The sequence below is a fragment of the Cucurbita pepo genome, chromosome 3 (genome assembly GCF_057944985.1).
Source record: "Cucurbita pepo subsp. pepo isolate OVF chromosome 3, ASM5794498v1, whole genome shotgun sequence".
NCBI classification, from domain to species: domain Eukaryota; kingdom Viridiplantae; phylum Streptophyta; class Magnoliopsida; order Cucurbitales; family Cucurbitaceae; genus Cucurbita; species Cucurbita pepo.
The window spans coordinates 5,535,467-5,557,784 of record NC_141800.1 but is presented as its reverse complement, the minus strand read 5'-3'; the positions used below and the strand labels follow the sequence as shown (position 1 = coordinate 5,557,784).

The 22,318-nt window shown below is 33.9% G+C and overlaps 4 protein-coding genes and 2 non-coding genes across 7 annotated transcripts; 4 read left to right on the top strand and 2 right to left on the bottom strand.

Moving 5' to 3' along the window:
• Positions 1–1,876: 1,876 nt before the first annotated feature.
• Positions 1,877–3,538, top strand: LOC111790244 (AAA-ATPase At4g25835). Its single transcript, XM_023671105.2, is given in 2 exon segments — positions 1,877–3,358; positions 3,361–3,538. Coding segments are annotated over 2 exon segments (1,509 nt in total). The 5' UTR covers positions 1,877–1,930; the 3' UTR covers positions 3,442–3,538.
• A 1,627-nt stretch (positions 3,539–5,165) lies between these two features.
• LOC111790245 (Calcium-binding EF-hand family protein) lies at positions 5,166–6,118 on the top strand. The gene is made up of 2 exons (XM_023671106.2): positions 5,166–5,661; positions 5,753–6,118. The coding sequence occupies exon 1, from the start codon at positions 5,220–5,222 to the stop codon at positions 5,646–5,648; it is 429 nt and encodes a 142-aa protein (XP_023526874.1). The 5' UTR covers positions 5,166–5,219; the 3' UTR covers positions 5,649–5,661; positions 5,753–6,118.
• A 787-nt stretch (positions 6,119–6,905) lies between these two features.
• Positions 6,906–6,987, bottom strand: TRNAS-GCU (transfer RNA serine (anticodon GCU)). The gene has a single exon. It is a non-coding gene; the product is annotated as a tRNA-Ser (tRNA).
• Positions 6,988–8,913: 1,926 nt separating this feature from the next.
• Positions 8,914–9,517, top strand: LOC147793096 (uncharacterized). The gene has a single exon (XM_087122532.1). It carries the CDS (start codon positions 9,070–9,072, stop codon positions 9,364–9,366), a length of 297 nt encoding a protein of 98 aa, XP_086978658.1. The 5' UTR covers positions 8,914–9,069; the 3' UTR covers positions 9,367–9,517.
• A 1,056-nt stretch (positions 9,518–10,573) lies between these two features.
• Positions 10,574–11,290, bottom strand: LOC111791179 (protein VACUOLELESS GAMETOPHYTES). Its single transcript, XR_015420393.1, has one exon. It is a non-coding gene; the product is annotated as a protein VACUOLELESS GAMETOPHYTES (transcript).
• A 6,015-nt stretch (positions 11,291–17,305) lies between these two features.
• On the top strand, positions 17,306–19,893 carry LOC111790954 (RING/U-box superfamily protein). Of its 2 annotated transcripts, XM_023672095.2 has the most exons (3): positions 17,306–17,605; positions 17,919–19,372; positions 19,513–19,893. In XM_023672095.2, the coding sequence occupies exon 2, from the start codon at positions 18,009–18,011 to the stop codon at positions 19,341–19,343; it is 1,335 nt and encodes a 444-aa protein (XP_023527863.1). In that variant the 5' UTR covers positions 17,306–17,605; positions 17,919–18,008; the 3' UTR covers positions 19,344–19,372; positions 19,513–19,893. The 2 variants fall into 2 exon arrangements, with proteins under 2 accessions (XP_023527863.1, XP_023527862.1); XM_023672094.2 differs by having other exon boundaries at positions 17,919–19,893.
• Positions 19,894–22,318: the final 2,425 nt, after the last annotated feature.

Sequence of the window (22,318 nt, the reverse complement as noted above, 5' to 3'; positions counted from 1 at the left end):
AAACATACAAAGTTTGCTTAACAAAAGTAAAGCCCTCTAAAGAATAAAAACAATTTGCTATTAATTATTTTACCCAAAAAAAAACTAAAATATCTTTCCATTTTTAAAAGTTTTTTCAACTAAAAATTTAAAAATATCATTAAACTTTTAAAAAAAATTAAAATAATATTTAGGGTTTTAACATTAATATTTTTTACAACTTCAAAAATATATTAATTTTTTAAAAATATTTTTAAACCTAATTATATAACCAATTATTAATGTTTAAAAATTCTATAAACATTTAAAACTTACTAGACAGTTACAAACAATACAAATACAAAGGAAAACCAACCATTCCTTCATATATATGCAAGGGAACATTGGAGTTGCACCTATGAAATCCGGAACTCGAACTTGATTGAACTCCGGAACCAGATTGAACCACATCCCTCATGATATAAGATTGAAAGATCCAAACCTTCCTCTTCGGAGTCCTTCCTGTTCATGAGCTTCTCTTCCATTCAATGAATTTACTCGACTGTAATCCGGACTATTCTTCTTGAACTCGGTAAAAGACAACGAGTTTTTTTTTTTTTTTTTTTGTCGGTAAAAGTATTTTTAAACTTTTTTAAAAATTTTAAAATTAATGAAGTTTTAAAAAAATATTTTTTGAAAGGAATAGAAGTATTAAAAGATTTTCATACCAACCATAAGAATTTTTTTTTTTTTTCAAATTTTTAAGGTAAAATTACATTTGATTAAATGGTCAAAAAGGCAATTAATTGAACATTTTTCTCAAATACGGATATTCATTCGACCAAATCATTCATACATTCTTTTCTATTCTTATTTTTTTCCTATGTTTGATTTTTACTAAAGTTTTCTATTTAAAATACATATGTATATGAAATCTTAAAAATAGCCCTAACGCCCTTAATTTATATTTTTTTAAAAAAAATCAAAATTTTGAAAAACTTTTATCTAAACCTCACAAATTATTATCTCCAATTTTTTTTTTTAAAAAATAAATATTATAAAACATTTTGAAATTGGAGAATATTTTTAAAGATTTTGGAAATTTTAAAAGTATTTTTTAAACAAAAAAAAATTAATTATTTGTATTAAAAAAATAGTATTTAAAAAAAATAGTTTTATTGATAATTTTTTATTAATTTAAGGAATCTAAAATTAAAAAAATTACTTTAGTTTGCCTTTTTTTTACACTTAAACCGAAGTCCATAATAAGAAAAGAGAAAAAAGTGAAGGCGAGATGTGAAAGAAAGAAAGAAATAGGGAAGAGATGGAAAACATAAAGCATGTGAGCGCGCTTGTGCACCACAAAAGCAAAATCCAATGTTTACAACGGATCATGAATTTATAAGTAAGAAACATTATCTCTATTCAAATTAGGCATTTTGCGGAAGCAAAGTTATGAGAGTTTATATGTTCAAAGTGGACAATATCTTACCACGATGAAGCTCTGTAATTCCTAACTTGATAACAAATTCATACTCTTAACTTAGTCATGTCAATAGAATTCTCAAATGTCGAATAAAGAAGTTCTGAGTCAAAATGTGACTCAAGTGTTAGAACAAAGGGTGTATTTTGTTTGAGGGCTTCAGAGAATGTTCATGATTCCTACGTGATATTAGAGTCATGCTCTTAACTTAGTCATGTGATCCTCAAATCTTGAACAAAAAAGTTATGAGCCTCGAAAGTGTAACAAAAATTGATTCAAGTGTGGAACAAGAGGTGCACTTTGTATGAGGATTCTAGAGAGAGAGTTAAGACTCGATTAAGGAGAAGTTGCACGAGGGCTGCATAGACCCGATAGGAGGGTGTATGAGTGATGGTCTCTTTTAAAAGTCATTCCCTCTCCCAAGCCAAACCCGTCGTCGTCGTCGTCGTCGTCATCTTCAACCTGTTGTCGTACCCATTTAGCAGAAAAATGGAGATCCTGTCTCAATTATGGTCATTGTTAGGCCTCATCACACTCCTCCAAAACATCCTCCCTTCCCAATTCCTCTCTCTTCTCCATTCCCTTTACGAATCCCTTCAAGATTTCTTCACCCCTTACTCCTATTACGACATCCCTGAATTCAACGCCTACTCCTCCCTCGACCTCAACCAACTCTACCGTCACGCCACCCTCTACCTCAACTCCCTCCACAACTCCGCCGCCTGCCGCCGTCTCTCCCTCTCCCGCTCCAAATCCTCCACCACAATCTCCTTCACTGTCGCTCCAAATCACTCTGTTCACGACACCTTTAAAGGCCAACGAATTTCCTGGACCCACCACGTCGACACCGTTCAGGATTCATTGGATGAAAAACGAAGCTTCTCTCTCAGAATCCCCAAACGCCACTGCCATTCCCTCCTCCCAATTTATCTCGATCACGTCACCTCCACGGCGGCGGAATTCGAACGGACCTCTCGTGAACGGCGGCTCTTCACCAACAATGGCAATGCCAGTTCTTATGATTCTAGCTGGGTCTCTGTCCCGTTTCGACACCCTTCCACTTTTGATACTCTGGCGCTCGAAACAGAGCTGAAAAAACAGATTATGGATGATTTGACTGAGTTCGCCGCTGGCAGGGAGTTTTACGGTAGTGTCGGCCGCGCGTGGAAACGTGGGTATTTGCTTTATGGACCTCCTGGGTCTGGGAAATCGAGCTTGATTGCAGCAATGGCGAATTTCCTCTGTTATGATGTGTACGATTTGGAATTGACCAAGGTTTCTGATAATTCTGAGCTTCGGTCGCTTCTTATTCAGACGACCAACCGGTCGGTGATTGTTATAGAGGATATTGATTGTTCTGTTGATCTGACGGCGGATCGGAGTTCGATGGCTGCGGCGCGTGGAGATCACGAGGAAGAGGTGGGACGCGTGACGTTGTCGGGGCTTTTGAATTTCACAGATGGGCTTTGGTCATGCTGTGGGGAAGAGAGGATTGTCGTTTTCACGACGAATTACAAGGAGAAAATTGATCCGGCGTTGGTCCGGTGTGGCCGGATGGATGTGCACGTGAGCCTCGCCATGTGCGGGCCAGCTGCGTTTCGGACACTTGTGAGGAACTACTTGGAGATTGAATCACACGCGCTCTTTGACGTCGTTGATAACTGTATAAGGTCCGGCGGCAGCCTGACGCCGGCGCAGATTGGGGAGATTTTGCTGAGGAATCACCGGGACGTTGACGTGGCGATGAGGGAGGTTGTCGCCGCTTTGCAGGCGAGAGTTTTAGCTGGCGGAGGTGGAGAGGAGGGGGCGGACTATGAAGAAATGGTGATGAGATCGCCGGAGAGCGTTCTGGGGGTGGGTTCGCCGGAGAATTGGGATTCCTCGCCGGGAAAACATGTGGGGAAGAGGAGGAAAGAAGGGCAGACGCCGGGGAAGAAAGTGAATTTTTGGTCAAACTTCGGTCGTTGACTAAATCTGAATCTGGAAGAAGAGGGATTTGACTTTGTGCTTGTCATTCTTGTTTTTTTCTTTTTATTTTGTTTTTTAATTTCGAATTTTTGAAGTATGTCTTGGACATTAAAAAGTGTATCATAAAATAAGTATGATGGGCATTATGATAAATTAAATAAGTTTATTTGATACAAAATTGATTCTCATATTCAATAATATATTGAGATATTATAGGTTGTTTAGGGACTAAATACTTATAAATTCATAAATCTTTAATCTTTGAATTATTAAATTTATTTCAAACTAAATTCGTGATTTAATAAATAAAAAAAATGAACTATGAATGTTGTGGAAATGCGATGTTTTTTAAGAAGATGGTCTATAGTGTTTTGGCCACAGCGAGGAAGAGAACGCAGCAAGAGAGAAAAGGAAGGGGCGGACATGCAGGCGTGCGCGTCACGTTCAGTGCCGCCCGACACGGCCTATGTGCACAAAGCTCCGCGCCACGCCCCCTCACTTCTACTTCTTTCACACCTTTATACAAACAGGTGGTGTGCAACTTTTCTATTCCCAAAATTTTCTCATTTTTTTGGACAGATCATTTATCCTTAATAAATGGTATTGGCATATTATAAAAATATTTCAAAATATGATGGGAATGATTTTTTTTTATTAATTTAGAAATTCAATACGTGAACGTTGAACAAGTTTTAAAATATAATGATTTTCTTCCTTGCATTTACTTAAATTTTAACAAATTTATAACATAGCTCAAATTATATATCTTCATATATTAACACGAGTGTGTATTTAAACCCATAATTATTTTTATAATATGTAAGAACTCAAATAGTGATGGAAAGTTTAAAGACCCAATTGGAACATGAGATCAAAATAGTAAAATCTAAAAGTTTTGTTACCTATTCCATTAGGAACAACATATTTTTTGTATATCATATTTATGTATTTGCGATTCATGTAACGGTATTGATACTCCTGAAAGGTGTTCTATTTTCTCGTAGCTCAGGTGTTCTATTTTCTCGTAGCTCGCGTCTGGATAAAGCAAATAATCTTCTTTTTTGTTCCCCTTGTGATGGAACCAGGAAGAGGGGTACATGTCAAGTATCCGCTTGGGATCATGAGAGGGTACATGTCAAAGTATCTGCTTGGGATCATGTTTCTTAGGGCTATTTTGGATGTACAATTCAATTTCGGCAGTAATATTCCATTTCAGTTGGAAAATGCAGTCGGTCTTCTTAGGCTATTTTGGATGTATAATTCAATTTCCATTTAAGTTGGAAAATGCAATGTTTGGATAGTGTAAGTGATCTAAGGGTAGTGGAAGTGATCCTAGGTAATTCAGTCTTATGGTTTATCATTATTAATGGTGTAATTTATCCTTAAAAAAATGGTCGAATTCTATGTTATAAAAAAAAGAAAAAAAATATTATTTCACCAATATTATTAAAGTTTTTAATTTTGTATTCAATATATATATATATATATTTATTGTCTTATAGGTTTAAAAAAAAATAAAACTGTATTAGAAAAATTAAAAATCTAAATTATTTTTTTATTTTTTTAAAAAATAGTCCCTAGATATTATACAAACCACGTGAGCTGATAGTTTTGTTTTCAAGTTAATAATAATAATGAAAAAAATATAGCGGAATTGTCCTTTTTATCACAATTCTCTTGTGGTCCCCACTCTATGGATATATATAAAAACGTAAGAGACTAATTTCAAAGTTTATCTCACGACCGAGTTACCGACTTACCACCACTCGCACACCAGTGGAGAGAAAAAAATCAACACAGAGAAAGAGGAATGGCCGTGGTCGTAATCGACGGATCTACGGTGCGAAACTTCGTGAACGACGAATCTCACTTCAAGAAGAGCGTGGACGAAGCCTTCGCCTCTCTGGATCTCAACAACGACGGCGTTCTGTCTCGATCCGAACTCCGCAAGGCCTTCGAGACACTCCGCCTGATCGAGACTCACTTCGGCGTCGACGTCGTCACTCCGCCGGAGAAACTCACTCAACTCTACGATTCGATCTTCGAGCAGTTTGATTGCGACAAAAGCGGCACCGTCGATGCAGAAGAATTTCGGACGGAGATGAAGAACATTTTGCTCGCAATCGCCGATGGATTAGGCTCGTCTCCGATTCAGATGGCGCTCGATGACGGCGATCAGAGTTTCCTCAAGCAAGCCGCAGATCTGGAGGCTTCAAAGCTCGCTCAATCGTCCGCCTGATCGCGATTTCTAGGTTTGCCGTTTCCGTTTCTTTTTTACTCCTTTTTCTTTAAATTTCTGTTATCTATATGAACATGTTTGAATCTGATTCCACAATAAAATAGATCCTGATTCGCCGTTTATGATGGAAAGAGCGATTCAGATTTAAACCTGTGGAGAGAAAAACGAGCAGATGAAGAACGAACAGGATCAATATCTAGGAACAATGTAAAATGGAGAGAATAAACGTTTGCTGGAGTTTTTTTTGCTCCTTTTGGAGCAATTTATTCTAGAATTTATATCGGTGTTCGCTTGTTCGTTCGCGATTTTCCGCTTTTTCCGATTGAAATCGAGGCATGGGCTCACCCACTGGTCCATCGAAACAGGCTTCTCCAGGCCTCAGAAAATCGCAGACGCATCCATTTGATTTTTCTTAATTTAGGACCATTCTTTTTAGGCTAAATTATACCCCAAAAAAAAAAAATCACAAATCATATTTTTAAATTTTGTTTTATTCTTAAATTTGGAATTTTTTCCATTAATAACTAATTTAAAGTTTGAAATATATTTTAAATAGTTTTTTTTTCTTCATAATAATGGATAAAATTGGGCGTAGTAACTTGTGGAAAATTATTATATAAGACTGATATTATTTATAAATAGAGAAAAATATAAGCATTCATTTTTATTTTTTACTTGTCTTTTCAATATATACGTACATAATATTGTAAATAATTACATAATTTCTATGCTTGTTATTTTAATTACAAAATTATCAAAAAAAAAAAAAAAAAAAATCTACAAGATAGCTATTTCATGTATTTTGTCATAAATTTTCAGAAAAAATATTTTATATCTTTTTTTGTTCACAAAATTTCACTTTAAAGTTTTCGTCATTAAATAAAACTATTTAAAGATTGAATTATTATAATTAAATATTATAATAATTAGGAATTTTAAAAAGAATTAAAAAAGGAATATTTTGAAAGTTATATGTATTAAATTAAATAGACATAGCTTTCAACCACTCCGTATTAGCTTTCAACCACTCCCTATTTAGACTTTTGGAAGCTCTTACAATGACCATGTAAAATCCTTGCATCATCTTCAAATGGTTCATAATGCAATTGAATTAGGCTATGAATTATGGAAGTTGTTTATTATGAATTTAAAATAATATTAAAATTAAAAATATCTATTAAGAGAAATACGTTTGCAACATAAGAAAACGATAGACTTAATTATAAAAACAAAATGAGAAAAAAAAAGAAAAAGAAACGTCGCCTGAGAGATTCGAACTCTCGCGGGGAAACCCCATGTACTTAGCAGGCACACGCCTTAACCACTCGGCCAAAGCGACAATTGTTGACGGAGAAGGCGCGGTATATTATTGATATAAGGTTTCAATAAAAGCTGAGTTGTCGTTTTCATTTGGACCAAATGGTAGTCTATAGAGTATAGTCTACGATACCTTCATAATGCATTAATTATTAATTGAAAGCTGCCATCTACTTTACTTTTTATAAAGTAAATATATAATTAGAGACTAAACCACGAACCCTATGACCGAGTGGGAACTAACGTGTGAGTAGATACAAATGAGACAATAATGGGTCCAATACCAACTAGACTCGAGGCGAGTGTTAGGATCGATACCAATTGTTAGCTTTAATATCAGTTGTTAGGATCGCTCAACCACGCACACAAATAAAATTCAATGAACAATATTGGCTAAAAAATTTATTGATGACTTCGATATGTACAAGAGAATACAGAAAATGAAGAAAAATACATTTTGAGCACTGTCTAATGGGGTATATATATGGTTTCAATTTACTAAATATTGCTTCGAAACATTTATATAATCTATCAAATATTTACCAAATATCTACCATCATATATATCGATCTTTACGAAATATGTTCCAAATATATTACTCTAGGCATCAGGCTCCATATCCAACAGTGAGTTGAACTCTTCTCTTTGAGGAGCATGTTTTTTGCTAGCCCGTAATCCATATCTCCTCTAATTGACCCGTTTTCCTTTTTCTATACTTAATTCAAAAGGAAAATAGAGATAAAAAGAGGACCACTTCTTATGGACTCGTCCGAAGAAATGATTCATTGAAATAATGAGTTACCATCGATATCGACACATATGAGATTTCATCTCCTCAACAAGTTTAGGAATGAGCATCACGGCCCTATTGTTCCGATGGGGAGAAGAACATATAATTAGCTTTTCGAGAAATTTCCAAACAAACAATTTCAACGAAAGCTTTCAATTTCTTATTTTACTAATTAGTATTCATAATTATTAATTAGTTTTTGAAAAATTTAATGAAATAAATATAAACTTCAAAAACATATCCCAAATAAAGTAATGTCCCTAATTTCCACGTGGAAATTAGAATTTAGGCACGACACCTTCAAGGAAAGAAGAAAAGAAAGTAATAAACGGAATTAATTTGTTTTCCCCAAAAAGAAAAAAACTATTGTTTTATTATAACACGCACGTGGGAATTAGAATTTAGGCACGAAACCTTCAACTAACGGTTTTTTTTTAGAATTAAATTAATTGATATTCTGACCAAACCAAACACGTTTCTAATTTCTAATTCAATCCTAGATCTTGACCTATACTATATTTTATAAATTCTATAATTAGTTATATGACTCGTAATTTCTAAATTTATAAATAGCATAGAACTATAGACGATCAAATGATTCAAGAGTTCGATCAACCCGAACTATCCAACCCAAACATAAAATTTTTGAAAAATCGAAAATTTAGTTGATTTGCAAGTTAACATTTTCTTTTTATCGAATCAATCCGATCCATTCAATAATAGGGTTACAACACAACTCTACGTTATTTTTAATAATTAATATAAAAATTAAGAATATTTGACATTTGTAAACGAGGTGGATAAATGTTAAGATATATTATTTATGAATATATCGTAAATATTATATCTTAATATTCTTTTTTTTTATGATTTGATTTACCGTATATTTTATTTTATTCTCAGTATTTAATTATTTTATATTTTCTTTATTTGTACGCAAGCGTAAAGGGGTCAATATTAATGAGAATACACACCTTTCCAATTCCATTTCTATTTCTATTTCTTATTCTTAACAATAAATAATATTTTATAAATAATTAAAAAATGGAACTATATTTGAATTGGGTTAAATTACAAATATATATATTAATAAATAAAGATAACCAATTAAAAACACCCAAAGATTATCCAAAAGAACAGGAAGCTTCGTGCCATTGTCGTCGAGCTCTCTGTTCCAAACATGGCGGCTACAGGGTCAAACAACCTCCGCCCAACACCTTTTCTTCTCTATAAAACCTCCATTTTCGCTATCCCATTTCAATCCCATCTCCACCAATTTTAATCCCATCTCAGATTCACCCTCAAATCTCTATTATGATCCCGATTTTGGAATTCGATGTCGCCGGGATCTTCCTCAAGATCGCCATGTTCGTCGTCGTTCAGGTTCTTGTCTATTTGATCCTCTCCAAATCATCCAATCTCTTCTCCAACGACACGAAATTGAGATCTCTTAGCTTTAAACCAGCTCGTTCCGTTAGTATTCGTCGGTTGTTGGCAGCTCTTTCCGACCTTCCACCCGGCGGTGAGCTTTCTCCATCGTCGAGTGTTCCAACTCCCTCGTCTGTTCGTCGGGAGCGCTCCGACGACAGTGGCAGGTTTTTAGAGAATTGAGTCGGATCGAATTGAATCGAATCGATCAGCAATGTAAAGTGTTAAGCGGTGGTAGTTTTATGTTATTTGTTAATTTAGATTTTTCTTTTTTGTATTTGTTTTTTGAATTATTCTTTTGTTCTTTGGTAATGGAAATTATTTCATTGGTGCATTTAAAATATTTTCGATTAATACGTAGAATTAATGTTTAAAATATCTACGTCCCAAATTTATAGAAATGTCAAGAATGACGTTGATACAATGAAATTGGTAAAAAACTCTCATAGATATGTTTACCCCTAAATCACGAATGTTAAAACTTCTAAATCAAGTTAATTTCATTCCAAATGAAGGTAACTCTCGAAGAATTTGATCTAACACAGAATAAAATCTTTAGATTAAATATCAAAGAACCCCACGACAATAAAAAATTACTCCAAGTGAAAATAAGATATGAATTATTTTGTTGATCGAACATCTCAAGACAATAACAACATCTCAAGACAATAACATTTGTATGTGATTTAAATTACTTCATAAATAAGATTGATCAAGTCAAACTTGAACATGTAATCTAAACTATATTAGATATTTCACGAGTTTTAACCTTCCTACTTTATTATCATAATTTTAAAGTAAAAAAATAGTGTTAATATATATTAATGAAACATTTTAACTCGAGATTATCATTGATCCAATTTAAAACTATTTAAAACTATTTAAGAATAAATTAAGTTTGATAATTCTACAATGCAACTTGAGTTTATCTTGTGGTAATTTTAACAACTTTTTTAGTATTTTTTTTTAAAGCTCATATTACATAATTGAGATGTCTTTGTACATACCAAAATTGTATGACGTGGCATATTGTGTCATGCAATTGTCCAATTTTGTTGATGTGTCAATCCAATTCTTAAATTGGTTGATGTGGCAAATGACACGTCTTGATGACATGAGACCAATCGCGTGCTATCATGTGGTAATACTTGTTAGACATGTGGTAATTCTGACGTGTCAAATGACACGTCAGAATTTTCGACTTTTTTACTTCTATAAAAGAGAATAAGATTAGATTTGTTTAAGTTGTTCTTGAGCTAGTTGGGCGAAGCTAGGTTGATCTCAACTTCGAAAAAGTTGAGATTGACCTCGGGCTTGAAGATACTAGAGTCAATCTCGACCGTCTCAAGGTACATCTTCCCTTGAAGCCCAAATAGAGAGATGAACATGATGTTAACCATTAAGAATTTAATAATTTCATACTAAACTATGAAATTACATTCAAATTGAATGGACAAAAACATATGAAAATTCCAAGAACATTGGAAAGAGATCATGAAATTCATCGAAATCATTCAATTTCTTCATCTTCATCTTCATCTTCACCCACAAAGCAATCAACATGAACCCCAAAATCACAATCCCCACAACAATAAACCCAACACCCATTTCCTAATCCACCCTCACAAACGCCGCAGCAAAACCCCTTTCCCTTATAATGGAACACAAGGCGGAGCGGGTGGCCGTGGTTTTTTCCGATCACGGTCTCCGGCAAAGCGGCGCAGTGGATGTGGAGGTCGAACTGGCATCGAGGGCACCGGTAGATGAAGCCGGAGCCCAAATCGCCGCACGCATCACAGGCGAACTCTCCGCCGGCGTACGGCGGAGACCCGGCGAGGATGAGGGGGTGTTTTGGGTGAGAGGGGTGGTGGATCTCTGGCGGGAGGGAGAAACAGAGGTCGTGGAGGTGGAATTCGCATTTGGGCTTTATGCACTTGTAGGCGTCGCCGGAAAGCCGTAGCTCGCAGCCTGAGCAGATAGCTCCGTCGTCCTCCGCCACGGTCGCGGCGGCAAGTGGGTGGCGGTGGCTGAAATGTTGGTTCAGCATTTGTCTCTGCTTTTTGCTCTGTTTTTGTGTAACGAAGATGTGATTGGATGATGAGAAGATATGATCAATGAAGCAATAATGCGTTTTTGTACGTCAACCTCATTAATTCTTTCCGTGTTTATCGCATTGATTTTTTTTTTTTTTTTTTTTTTAAAAAAAAGGAAATTACGATTTTAAAATATATATATAAAAATCATTTAACTTAAAAATTGGCAAATAAATAAATATATATATATAAATTATATTTTTTAAAATTTTCATTAGTTAATAATAAAATATTACTTTTTAAAATAAAATCATTGGATTAAAATATTGCTATAATCTTAATGCTATGGAATATTTCAATCATTCATTAATTTCCAACTTTTATTTTAATTTTAAAATTTTGTTCATATACTTTTAGTATGGTTTGATTTTATTAATCTCATCAATTAGACCAACATTTCGTGTCGAATCCGATAATCAATGAATAAAATATAAAATGTGGGTGCATAAGAGAAACGTGTTAGGTTGTGTTTGGACTTAGTTGAGTAAGCATAGTGTTGGGACAAAATGAGCAAGCATAGTGTAGAAACGTGTTAGGTTGTGCTAAAAAAGTTGGACTAACTAAAGTGAAATTAGAAGCGTAAGTGCAATCAACCACCAAGAAATATGAATACATCGTCTACTCCTGCCATGGTGGTACTGATTCCATTTGCCACCGTAACTTTTCGATTACTCGAGTATGGTTTATATATTTTAAAATATTGAGAATCAGACATTGGAACTTGATGGTTTGTTGAGGGAGTCCAAGTATTATTGAATCTATTAGTCTGTGACTTTTGTTCTGATTTGGACTTCGGCTCGTGCCTTCGACATGTCTTCTTGTTTTCCCAACCATGATTTTGTGAACCTTCTCGATTTTTCCAAGGTTGGGAGGTTTTCCAATCAACTTTATGTTAGGATTTATGCCCTAAAGACTCGTAATTAATTATTTGATTTTTAATGATAATTTTATTATTTTATTTACAATTTAATATTATCTATGGTATGAAAATCTAAGATTATTAATGAAATCTTAAACCATATGTAGTTGAAGACAACAGAGTCATGTTCAAGTAATAATTTGAACGGTCTATAGTATATGGATAAAGTTCGGTGCCTTATACTAGTAACACTATTGATATAATCCACTTTGTAATTCTTACAAATGATTTGATTCAAATTGTTCATGTGGAGACATGTGAGTGGAGGTATCTTATACAATGAGTTTGTATAAGACTAGACCACGAAATATATAATTTATTTTTATAAATCCGTTAATTGAGAAAATTAATATTTCACATGATGATCATATGCGACTCGATCTTAATCCTAAGTGAGTTATGAACTTCTGTCTGTGAGAGCTTATCTTTTGATTTGCATGGGTGAGAATGACTCTCATAGTCGATGCAATATATCTACCATTTCGAGGACTTGACCAAATAAGGAGTTGGTAACATAATATTATGGATGGAATTCACTCCCTTCTATATCAGAAAAGTTGATGAGTTGTTCTATTAAGTGCGGATTTCGGGACTTGAACAATGGTGTCCCACCCTCTCATTGGCTTGAGAGGGACTTAGTTTATGATTGGATCATAAACAAAATTTTCATTAGATAATTAGTGGTACTTTGGGTGAAACATGTAATTACAAGGGTAAAACGAACTTCTGACCCAAATGTAACTATAAACAACTTGTGAATGATTGAATTTTTTTGTAATGATTATATCAATAGACATAATTTATCCTACCGTGCATAACAGTGCAACTCTTCATCTATAGTGGAGTGACCTATAGTTAACGGTAGCTATCGGCAATGATGAAGGTTTCACCGATCAAATTAGGATTTGATTTGATTTTAAGCTGTAACATCATGTTCCAAGTTTAAATTAAACGACTATCTTTTCATATTTAATTTTAGATAATTACATGTCTATTTTAAAGAATTACTGGTCGAGGTAGTGGTAGAAGATGACAAGCGTGTGGGGTTCACGCTCGCGTGGCTGCACATCATCGAAGGTGGGAGGCGTATGGTGAGCACGTGTTGAGCTCCGGTTCATCATATTCAACTCATTTTGATATGCTCTACCAATATTGGTTGATTTAAAGTTGAAAATTATTGAAGATAGGTGTATTTAGAAGATATTGGGAAGACATAGTCTCTTTAAGAACGGAGGTTAAGCAATATAGGTAAGTAGTTTATCAAAACTCCTAAACAAGTTTTAACTCATTATTGACGTGGAACACATCGATCACGTGATTAGGAGCTTAGTTATAATATATGCGTGTGAATCATATGACTTAAATTATAATAATCATACATGCATGCATAAAATATGAGCCTGTTAAAAATTTACGGGACAACTCTAGTTTATGCTATGAGCCTGACATAACGTATGATTATGTAACATTGTATGGATATGCAATATTATAATATAGTTTGATGTAGGAACCATTAGGAATTCAAGAAAGGAACTCTAATAACAATTAGGCCTTATGTACACCCATAGCTGGATGGATGATAGGATGAGAGGGCATGGACTAAACCTCACAACACCTTGATCGATGTGCTGAGTGCTAAGTTAGAGTGATGAGGATCACGGTGTTCCAAATGTTCCAACTGAACCTATTACATGATCCAAGACCAAGAAGATTGAACAAACATTCATTCTTCATATGCAAAATTGGATAAGCTCGATTCAACCATTATGTCAGGCTCATCATGGTGTTCCAAATGTTATAACTCGACCTATTACACGATCTAAGACCAAAAAATTAAACAAGCATTCATTGTTCATATAAAAAATTGTATAGACTCGGTTCCATCATTATTTCATGTGTTACAAACTGATTCGATTGATAAAGATTTACATGCAAAATGTTTAGTAGACAGGCCGTATTTGATCGAGAGTGAGTTTTACATGCAAATCTAAAATTTATGATAAGCATAAACAGAGTTAACAGGTAAATGATAGTTAAGATACCTTCAGACCTATAACGTTAGTCAAAACTTCATTGGAAACTAGAAAGTGAGCTTGTGAATGAGGGACGGATTCGACCAAGGACCTGATCCAAACAAAAAACCTTAACATGGAAGTTTAAATTATGAAGTGTAAATATACTGAAAAGATAATTAATGTAACTTGTTAAAAACAAACTAGCTACTTACCGAGTAAATTAATGATTCACACAAATTATTTTTCTTTTTAGATAGACGAGATGAAGTATGATTGAAACGATAGTGGGTTGAACTGGAGATTTCAAAAATCATACCTAGATCTTAATTGTAAATATATGTAAAATAGGGTTGTTTTTGTTTTATAATAATATTAAAATATGAACCGTTTCCTATAAAATTAATCAGTATAAATGCTAACGACATGAATCGAGTTTGAGGGTGAGCGGACATTACACTTATTGACCTCAAAACTCTATGATTAAGAAGCACGTCTTAATTTTTTTTTAATTTCTTTTTTTAAATTGAAAGTCCAGAAACCAATCTAAAATTTAAGCTCATGTTAGTGTCGGATGAAAACTAAATTTACGGATCGGTATATAAGCTTAGTTGCTCATGACTTTGAGTTAAAAAAAAAACATGTTTTTTTAGCTTGGCAAGCAAAAATTTAACATTTTATGGATTTAATAAATATATTCTTAAAATTTGCATTTTATTTAAAATGAGGAGTAGACTTTCAAAAATATTCTTAAATTAAAAAAAAAAGTCATTAATTCTTTTAAAAGAGTTTCTTAGACTTTTAAAAGCATACGTATGAGTTTCTAAAAATTTCATTAATAACGTAAGAATTTCAAAAATATTTTATTTTATTTTTTTAATTTAAAATTTTCTTTATGTGGGTGAAAAGTAAGATTATAAAGTTTTGACAATAATTTATTTATGAGATACTTATAGACCGTTTTCACCCATATATTAATGATAAGAATTTTTATAAACTTTTTTTTATAAGGAATATTTTTTAAATATTGTATTGACTTAAAAAATATTTTTCATTTTTAAAGAAAATAATTTTTATCTAGAACACACAGTAAAAAATATAAAAGTTTTTAAATTTAAGTTTTAAGATAAATTATAAAATTTATGGATATTTTGATTAGTTTAACCTAACAAAATTAAGTATACTTTTCAAATTTTTTAGGTTTACATTTGTAATTAATAAAATAAAAGAATGTATAAAATATTGAATAAAATCATTATCTTAAATGCACTCTTTCATGTGATATATTTATTATATTGAGACAAGTTGCTGTGTGTTTACCTGTTCTTTTCTTTGCTTTATTTCATGTCCCATTAATGCCCTTGGTCAAAATCAACGACTTCCAAGGTCATTAGTTTATCAAAAAGTTTTTTTTTTTTTTTTGTTTCATTCTAGATTTTTGTACAAAATTAAAAAAAAAAAAAAAAAAAGAAAACTTAGCATAATCTGACACGTATTAAAAATACAATAGGTTCGCTATCGTAACCTAAGGGCTACAAATTAAACGTAGAAATTAATCTACTCTTACTTTACTTGCATGGTCTCACAGGTAAATGTGAGTTATGTAAGAAGCAAATGGTTGAGAAGGCGGCATGAGCTACACAAAGCGCATATTAGGCACCCTTCAAGTCGTATGCCCGTGACGGCATGCATGTCCTTTGTTGATCACCTCAATCGCTCACCTGGGCTGCAATGAGGCCCACTTACCCTCATGTGCTGCATGCCTGATCCCTTGCATCCGCGCCCCACACCAGTATCCATGTGCCGCTTGTTTGCCTGCATTGTATGTCGATGGCAGTGCCCGTGCACCCCTGTTTGCCTGCCGCTCGCTCACATGACTATAATTTCTGCCCCCTCCCCATCAGCTATACCTCGTGCCCGCACACTAGTACACCCCCGCGCACTCCCTTTTGTCGCCAACGCTACTTCATTTTTTCTTTCCTTTTTAAATTTAATAAAAGTTCCAAATCTCCGTATTACACGGTGTAATGCGAAATTCGAATTTAGCACTCGACGACCATAAGCATTCCTACCACATGGTTATGTTATCTACCGTTAGTTTTCTAAAAGTGAAAACTATTATCCATATTTATAACTTCTTAGAAGTGAAAATTATCTCTAGAGACTTCCGTGCACATGATTATGTTTTTTAAGAATGAAAACCGTACTCATAGACCAACACGAGTCCTACCAGCATACTTTGTCCTTATTCATATGAATCTTAGGAAAATTTTCGAGAGATTACTCAATATAGAATTGTTCCAAGCAAAGTATACTTAACCATAAAATTCTTATGATTGAACCACCCAAAAGGAAAGTGCACTATGTTGGTTAGGTAATAACTTTAATTTCCTTTAAGAGTTTCTTAATGATCATATCCTAAAGATCACTCTCATTTCGATGTTATCTCAGTTCATTTTTGCCCAATAAAATTTAAAATAAGAAAAATAATATTAACAAAAAAGATAGGAAAGAATATGGAAGATAATATTTTACAATTTTAGGTCTCAAAATATTCTAGATATTCTTGAAATTCTAATTTTTTTTTTTAATTTTATTTCCTAAACTAATCATTTGATTGTTTGTGATATTATTTTTTCGTTTAATTTTCACTTGCCAAATCGACGTTTCTAAAATGATAGCTCGTAATCTTATTTATATTAATCATGTAAGTGTTAGTGTACTTTTAAAATATTTATTTTAAGAACAAAATAAAAAATTTAAAATCAAAATGATTTTAAACCTATTTTGTATTTTTAAAAATTTAGGTTTAAATTCAATATGATTAATCCTTTTATTTTTAAAAAGGTGTATTTTGATATATATATATATATATATATATATATTATTTTTTATTTTTGAAAATATAGAGATTTAAAAGTATTCAAATTTAAATATTTATTTTAAAAAAATATTTTATGCGTCACGAATGACGATTTTGGGAATTATGAATCGGTAAAGCGAAGGAAAAGGTAACAAATTTACTAAAATCGTTCACCAATAGGAAGACGGTATTTTGTATATACTAAAACGACGTCGTATGGATTCTCTTCCGGTACGTCCGCCATTCAGTAATTTTGATCTTTCAGAGACACTCTGTAGGCCGTATCGTGATAATTGATAAGGGCGAGCCAAATATCCTCCTCTCTCCGCCACCGCTTCCTTTCCTCTTCCGGCCACCATCTCCGCCTCCTCCTCACTCTTCACTTCTTTCGTTTCTCCGGCTCTTCTCCAGGAAGCAGCGTCGTGGAGAATCCACTTGCACAGTTCTGATATTGGATTTCCAATTCCTTGCCGATGGATGCAGTGCGGCTTTGATCGAGGGGCTTCGGATTGCCCGAATCTTCGCCTGATAACAGGTCTTTTCTATTCTCGGTTCTGAATTTATTGTGAGTGGTTTTCAAGATTGTTTTGATTTGTTGTATCGAGATCTTTCTTGGGTCGTTGTTCTAGGTTTTTCAAAAAAGTCAGTTTCTGATTTCACGGGGGAATTTGGATTTCATGAAAATTTGGAGAGTTTCCATGCTATTCTGTGGATAATTGAAGCAAAATTTTCTAACAGTGGATAAAATTGGTGCTTAGGGATTACTATTTTTATTATTATTTAGGGTATGTGGAATTCTTGAGGCTTTTGTACTGACAGAAGTGAAGCTTTTTATTGTTCAATGGCAGGAGCAGAGATGGTTCGATTGGCTTCTTGAATTTGAGAATTGTTTTTAGTTGTGAGGTTAGAATGAAAGGAAAGATTCGGTGTAGATACTAATGGGAAATAACTCAAGAGAAGATATAATGGACCTCGATTTGAATCAGGAGCCTTTGGATCAATCTTATGATTCAGTGGTAGGGTTAGACACCATACTGAATGACCTTGAAAATGCTCATGGACGCATTGAAGAACGCATTCGGCAACTTGAAGCTGTTACGACAAGGGCTACACGGCGACAGAGATGGCGACATGCCCCGACTGTAACTGAACCTGCTGACACTGCAGCAGCTTACGCTCACCTTGAAAGACATGATACTGGTGATGATAGTGCTGCCCAGGAAAGAGTAGCTAATTCTACCAAAACTAGTAAAAAGGATGGCTCTCATTTGGTTGCCAAAGCATTGGGGATGGATTCAGAGCTGAAGCCCACTGGAAACAAGATGGGAAGCTTTTTTGATTGTAATATATGCTTGGATGTTGCGAAGGATCCAATATTGACATGTTGTGGTCACTTATTTTGCTGGTCTTGCTTTTATCAGTTATCTTATGTTCATTCAAATGCCAAGGAATGCCCTGAATGTCAAGGTGAAGTTACAGATACTAGCATCATTCCAATCTATGGCCATGGGAATGGTAATCGTGCTCAGAAGTCGAAACCGAATGATTCTGGTTTGAAGGTTCCTCCCAGGCCACGTGCTCAAAGGATTGAGAGTATGAGGCAACAAATTTTGTTCCAGGGGGCATCTTCTTCTCTCATTGAAGAAAGGATCCAGCAGATTAGCAACATGATTGGTGCAATGGGGGAGCAATCTCGATCGCAGAATTCTGACATTATGCATGGAAGGATTGAGAGGACTAATTTGTTGGGCCGGAGGCGTCGTGCATCCCAAGTATTACCTGTTACTGAGAATGAGAGCAATCAACAAAGCCGATCCCTTCAAGTGTCTAGGTTGCTACTGCAAGGTGCTGCCTCATTTTCATCTCTTTCATCTGCTTTGAATTCTGCAATGGACTCTGCTGAAAGATTAGTTGAGGACCTTGAAACATACATTCACAATCATGGCGCAAGTAGAAGCCGCCCACACTCTCTACCAAATAATCCTAACAATGGAGACCCCTTGTCCGGTATTGCTGCAACTGTGCGATCGGATGGTATCCCTCCAGATCCTGTTGGCGGAATCACCTTTCTGGTTCCCCAATTCGAGTCATCTTCTAGAAGTATGGATATTGCTACTAATATTGCACGTCTAGAAAACCAGACCAGTAGTGGTACAGAATTCGACCGAATAATACTCCCATCTCCATCAACCAGGAGGAGAAGTGAGTTACCACGACGGTCAGATTTGGACAATGAAAATTTACAGGAGCGAAGGAGGAGGAGATTGGGATAATTGAATTGATAATGAAGTTCTTTCTCATCGTATGAGCTATTTATTTACTTTCACTTTTTTCTTTTAAGTTATTGAATTTTCTTCAACCTTGGGAAGATCCTTGCTGGTGTGAAATCCCCACATAAATAACAGCTAGCCTAAGAAGTTTGATGGTCTATTCTCTGATAAGGTACTGGAAGATTATGAAGTGGTGCGATCTGGCCAGCTTTCCAGCTGCAGCACACTCCTATCATGTGGCGAACTGGCTGTTGCGAAAGCGTTTGTTGAATTTTTTCCTCCTTCATAGAAGATGCATATTTGATATCGGTATTGCTATGTTGGTCAAATAGCAGATGGTGTAATGGTAAGCCCCTGTAATATATACACGCTATCTGCATGTCCCTTCCTCCTCCCAATGAATTTGGCATCCAAAATTTCCCATGTTCTAGATAGATAGATTGTGCTGCTGTTGGAAATTACTGGAATCAATCTGTACCTTTTCTTCTGAAATTCTTTCGTTGAAGAGAAGACTTGTGTTTGAGGGAAAACCTTTGCGTTTGCTTCTTCTTTATTGCCTTTTATTTTACTATTATATTGATCTTGGTTTTATCATAACATACTAATGGCCAGGCAACACTTCATTTGCAATTTTTCTTGAATAAAAGAACTGATCAAAGCATGCCTACATAGACTATGCTCATTCTGCCCTACTGAACAAGACATTGGTAATTGCTGCCTTTTGATATTGTTTCTTTAGGAGGAATCCTCTCATTTCACATAGGTGGGTGAGAGAAACTCATATCTATATATTGGATCCTCTGATTATGAGAATTATGCTTCTTTTTAGTTCTTCCCGTCAATGTTTGATAATTAAATGTTGATGGGCAATCTTTACATGTTCTGTCAACAGTTGATCTTCTGTTAATGTTGTTATCTACATGGCCTAACTAAGATTGGAGTGGAGTAACTAGGATTAGAAGGTGTAGTATTTGACCATATTCTATAATATTTGACTTCCACATATGAGAAGTCTAGTTTGGAAGGACAGGAAATTTGAGGAAGTGTTGGATTATGTGAACTGCAAGGAAGAATGATTTGTGATGCTGAATTTTTGGGTGATGAACAGATTTGCTTGTAAAGTAAGAAGATGAAGAGGATATGAATATGAATAGAACCAGTTGGGCATCCCATCAGAAATGATAAGACAGACAGAGTGCATGGGGATGGGTGAGGCCCTCCAATTATTGCCTTCATCCCTTCCCCACACACCATTAGCTCTCACCTTTTACTGTCTTTTAGGGGCCCATCCCTTATCTCTATATCCCTACTCTGTTTCTTACCATTCTATTAGGGTGTTTCTTACTCTTGGTTAGGGTTTTTTCTACTTTGGATATGCTTGTTTAGTTGTCTCGAGATTATTTACTTCACGTGTTATGATCTTCGTGTTATTAGACAAACATATTGGTTGCTTTGACAATTTTATAAGTTTGATGGAGTAATTGTTTTGAATGGTTAGTTAAGTGTATAATTGTATACACTTCACAAAGTTTAGTACAGATGTTTCAATTTGTTTGATGATTTGAACCTCTGTTTGGATCTAAATTACTCGAAATGAATTGAATGCTTTCGAGATGCATGGCTTCCTAACCTTGAAGGTTAAAGGATGGTTTTTGTTGTCATTACGAGTATGGAATTGCACGTAGGTATATAAAACCCTTGATTGGTCGAGATTTGGAAAACTCTTTTCTCCTTCCCATATCTCTTAATTTCTTTTTTCTCTTAGTTACTTTTTTTTTTTTCCAACTCTTCCCAATTTCATTTTTTTCTCCTATTTTTGTTTTTGTTTTTTAATATGATTTGTTTTTTTTTGTTTTGTTATTTGTGTTTCATATCCCCTCCCTTTCTAGCTCGAGTATTTTCCTTGTGATTTGTAGTTTCTTTTTCATTATTATTATTTGTTAATAGTTCAATTTTAGAGATTTAAAATGGTTTTCAAAGGAGGTGGGAGAAAAATAGAAAATAAATGATAATAAATTAAAATTTACGTGTTATAAGTTAGGATGAGTGAGATAAATTAATAGTATTCTATTTTTGAAAATATAGCGTAACAATTAATTATACAATTTGACTTATTATTTATATTTATTTGCAAGTAAAAGTTTATATAATTTTATTAAATTCATTGTTAATTAAATTTAAATTCTTAAAATATAAGACAAAATAAAATAAATTTTAATTAAATAATTTGAGTATTAATGATCTAAAATTAACAAATTTAATAAAATTATTGGAACAAGAACATTATTTATATCCATCAAAGTCTAATAGCTAATAGCATTCTTATATATCATCAAATTTAATAAAATCTTTTGAAACAATTCGAAATTTCAAATGAGTTGAATTAATAACTTGAACAACCTGAATAGAGTTCACCACTCAATAAGAGTTGAATTAGGTTAATTAGGACATAACAAACATTTTGAGAAGATTTTTAAAACTTTTTGACAAGCTCGAGTGTATAGTGTCTGATGAAGAATTTATAAACTCTCGGAAAAAAAATAATTTTTTTTTTTAACAAGGCTAGGAATTTATTTATAATCAAACTAAATTAAGTAATAAATTATTGCACACAATCCAACCAATAAAACTCTCTAATTCAATTAAAAAATGCTCAATTTTTTCCTATTATAAAATTAATTTCATATTATATAGCTCACCATTTCTTCATCACAACTACAAAATTTGAGGCTGTTTGTTCATTCGTTCGTTATCTTATTCATACTTAGAAGATTATTCCTAAGTTTTTGTTAGGTTATCCCTTAGGTTTATTTGATTCACCTAAGTTGAGCTTAGGGTCATAGTGCAAAAATCATTAAGTTTTCTTTTCTTAGCTCTATTTGGGCCGCTAGTTCTTATAATTCGGTTTTTGAGCTCTAAGATATCTTAATTAGACGTTCTACTAGTCTCTTTCATCCTTACCATCACCATTGACCTAT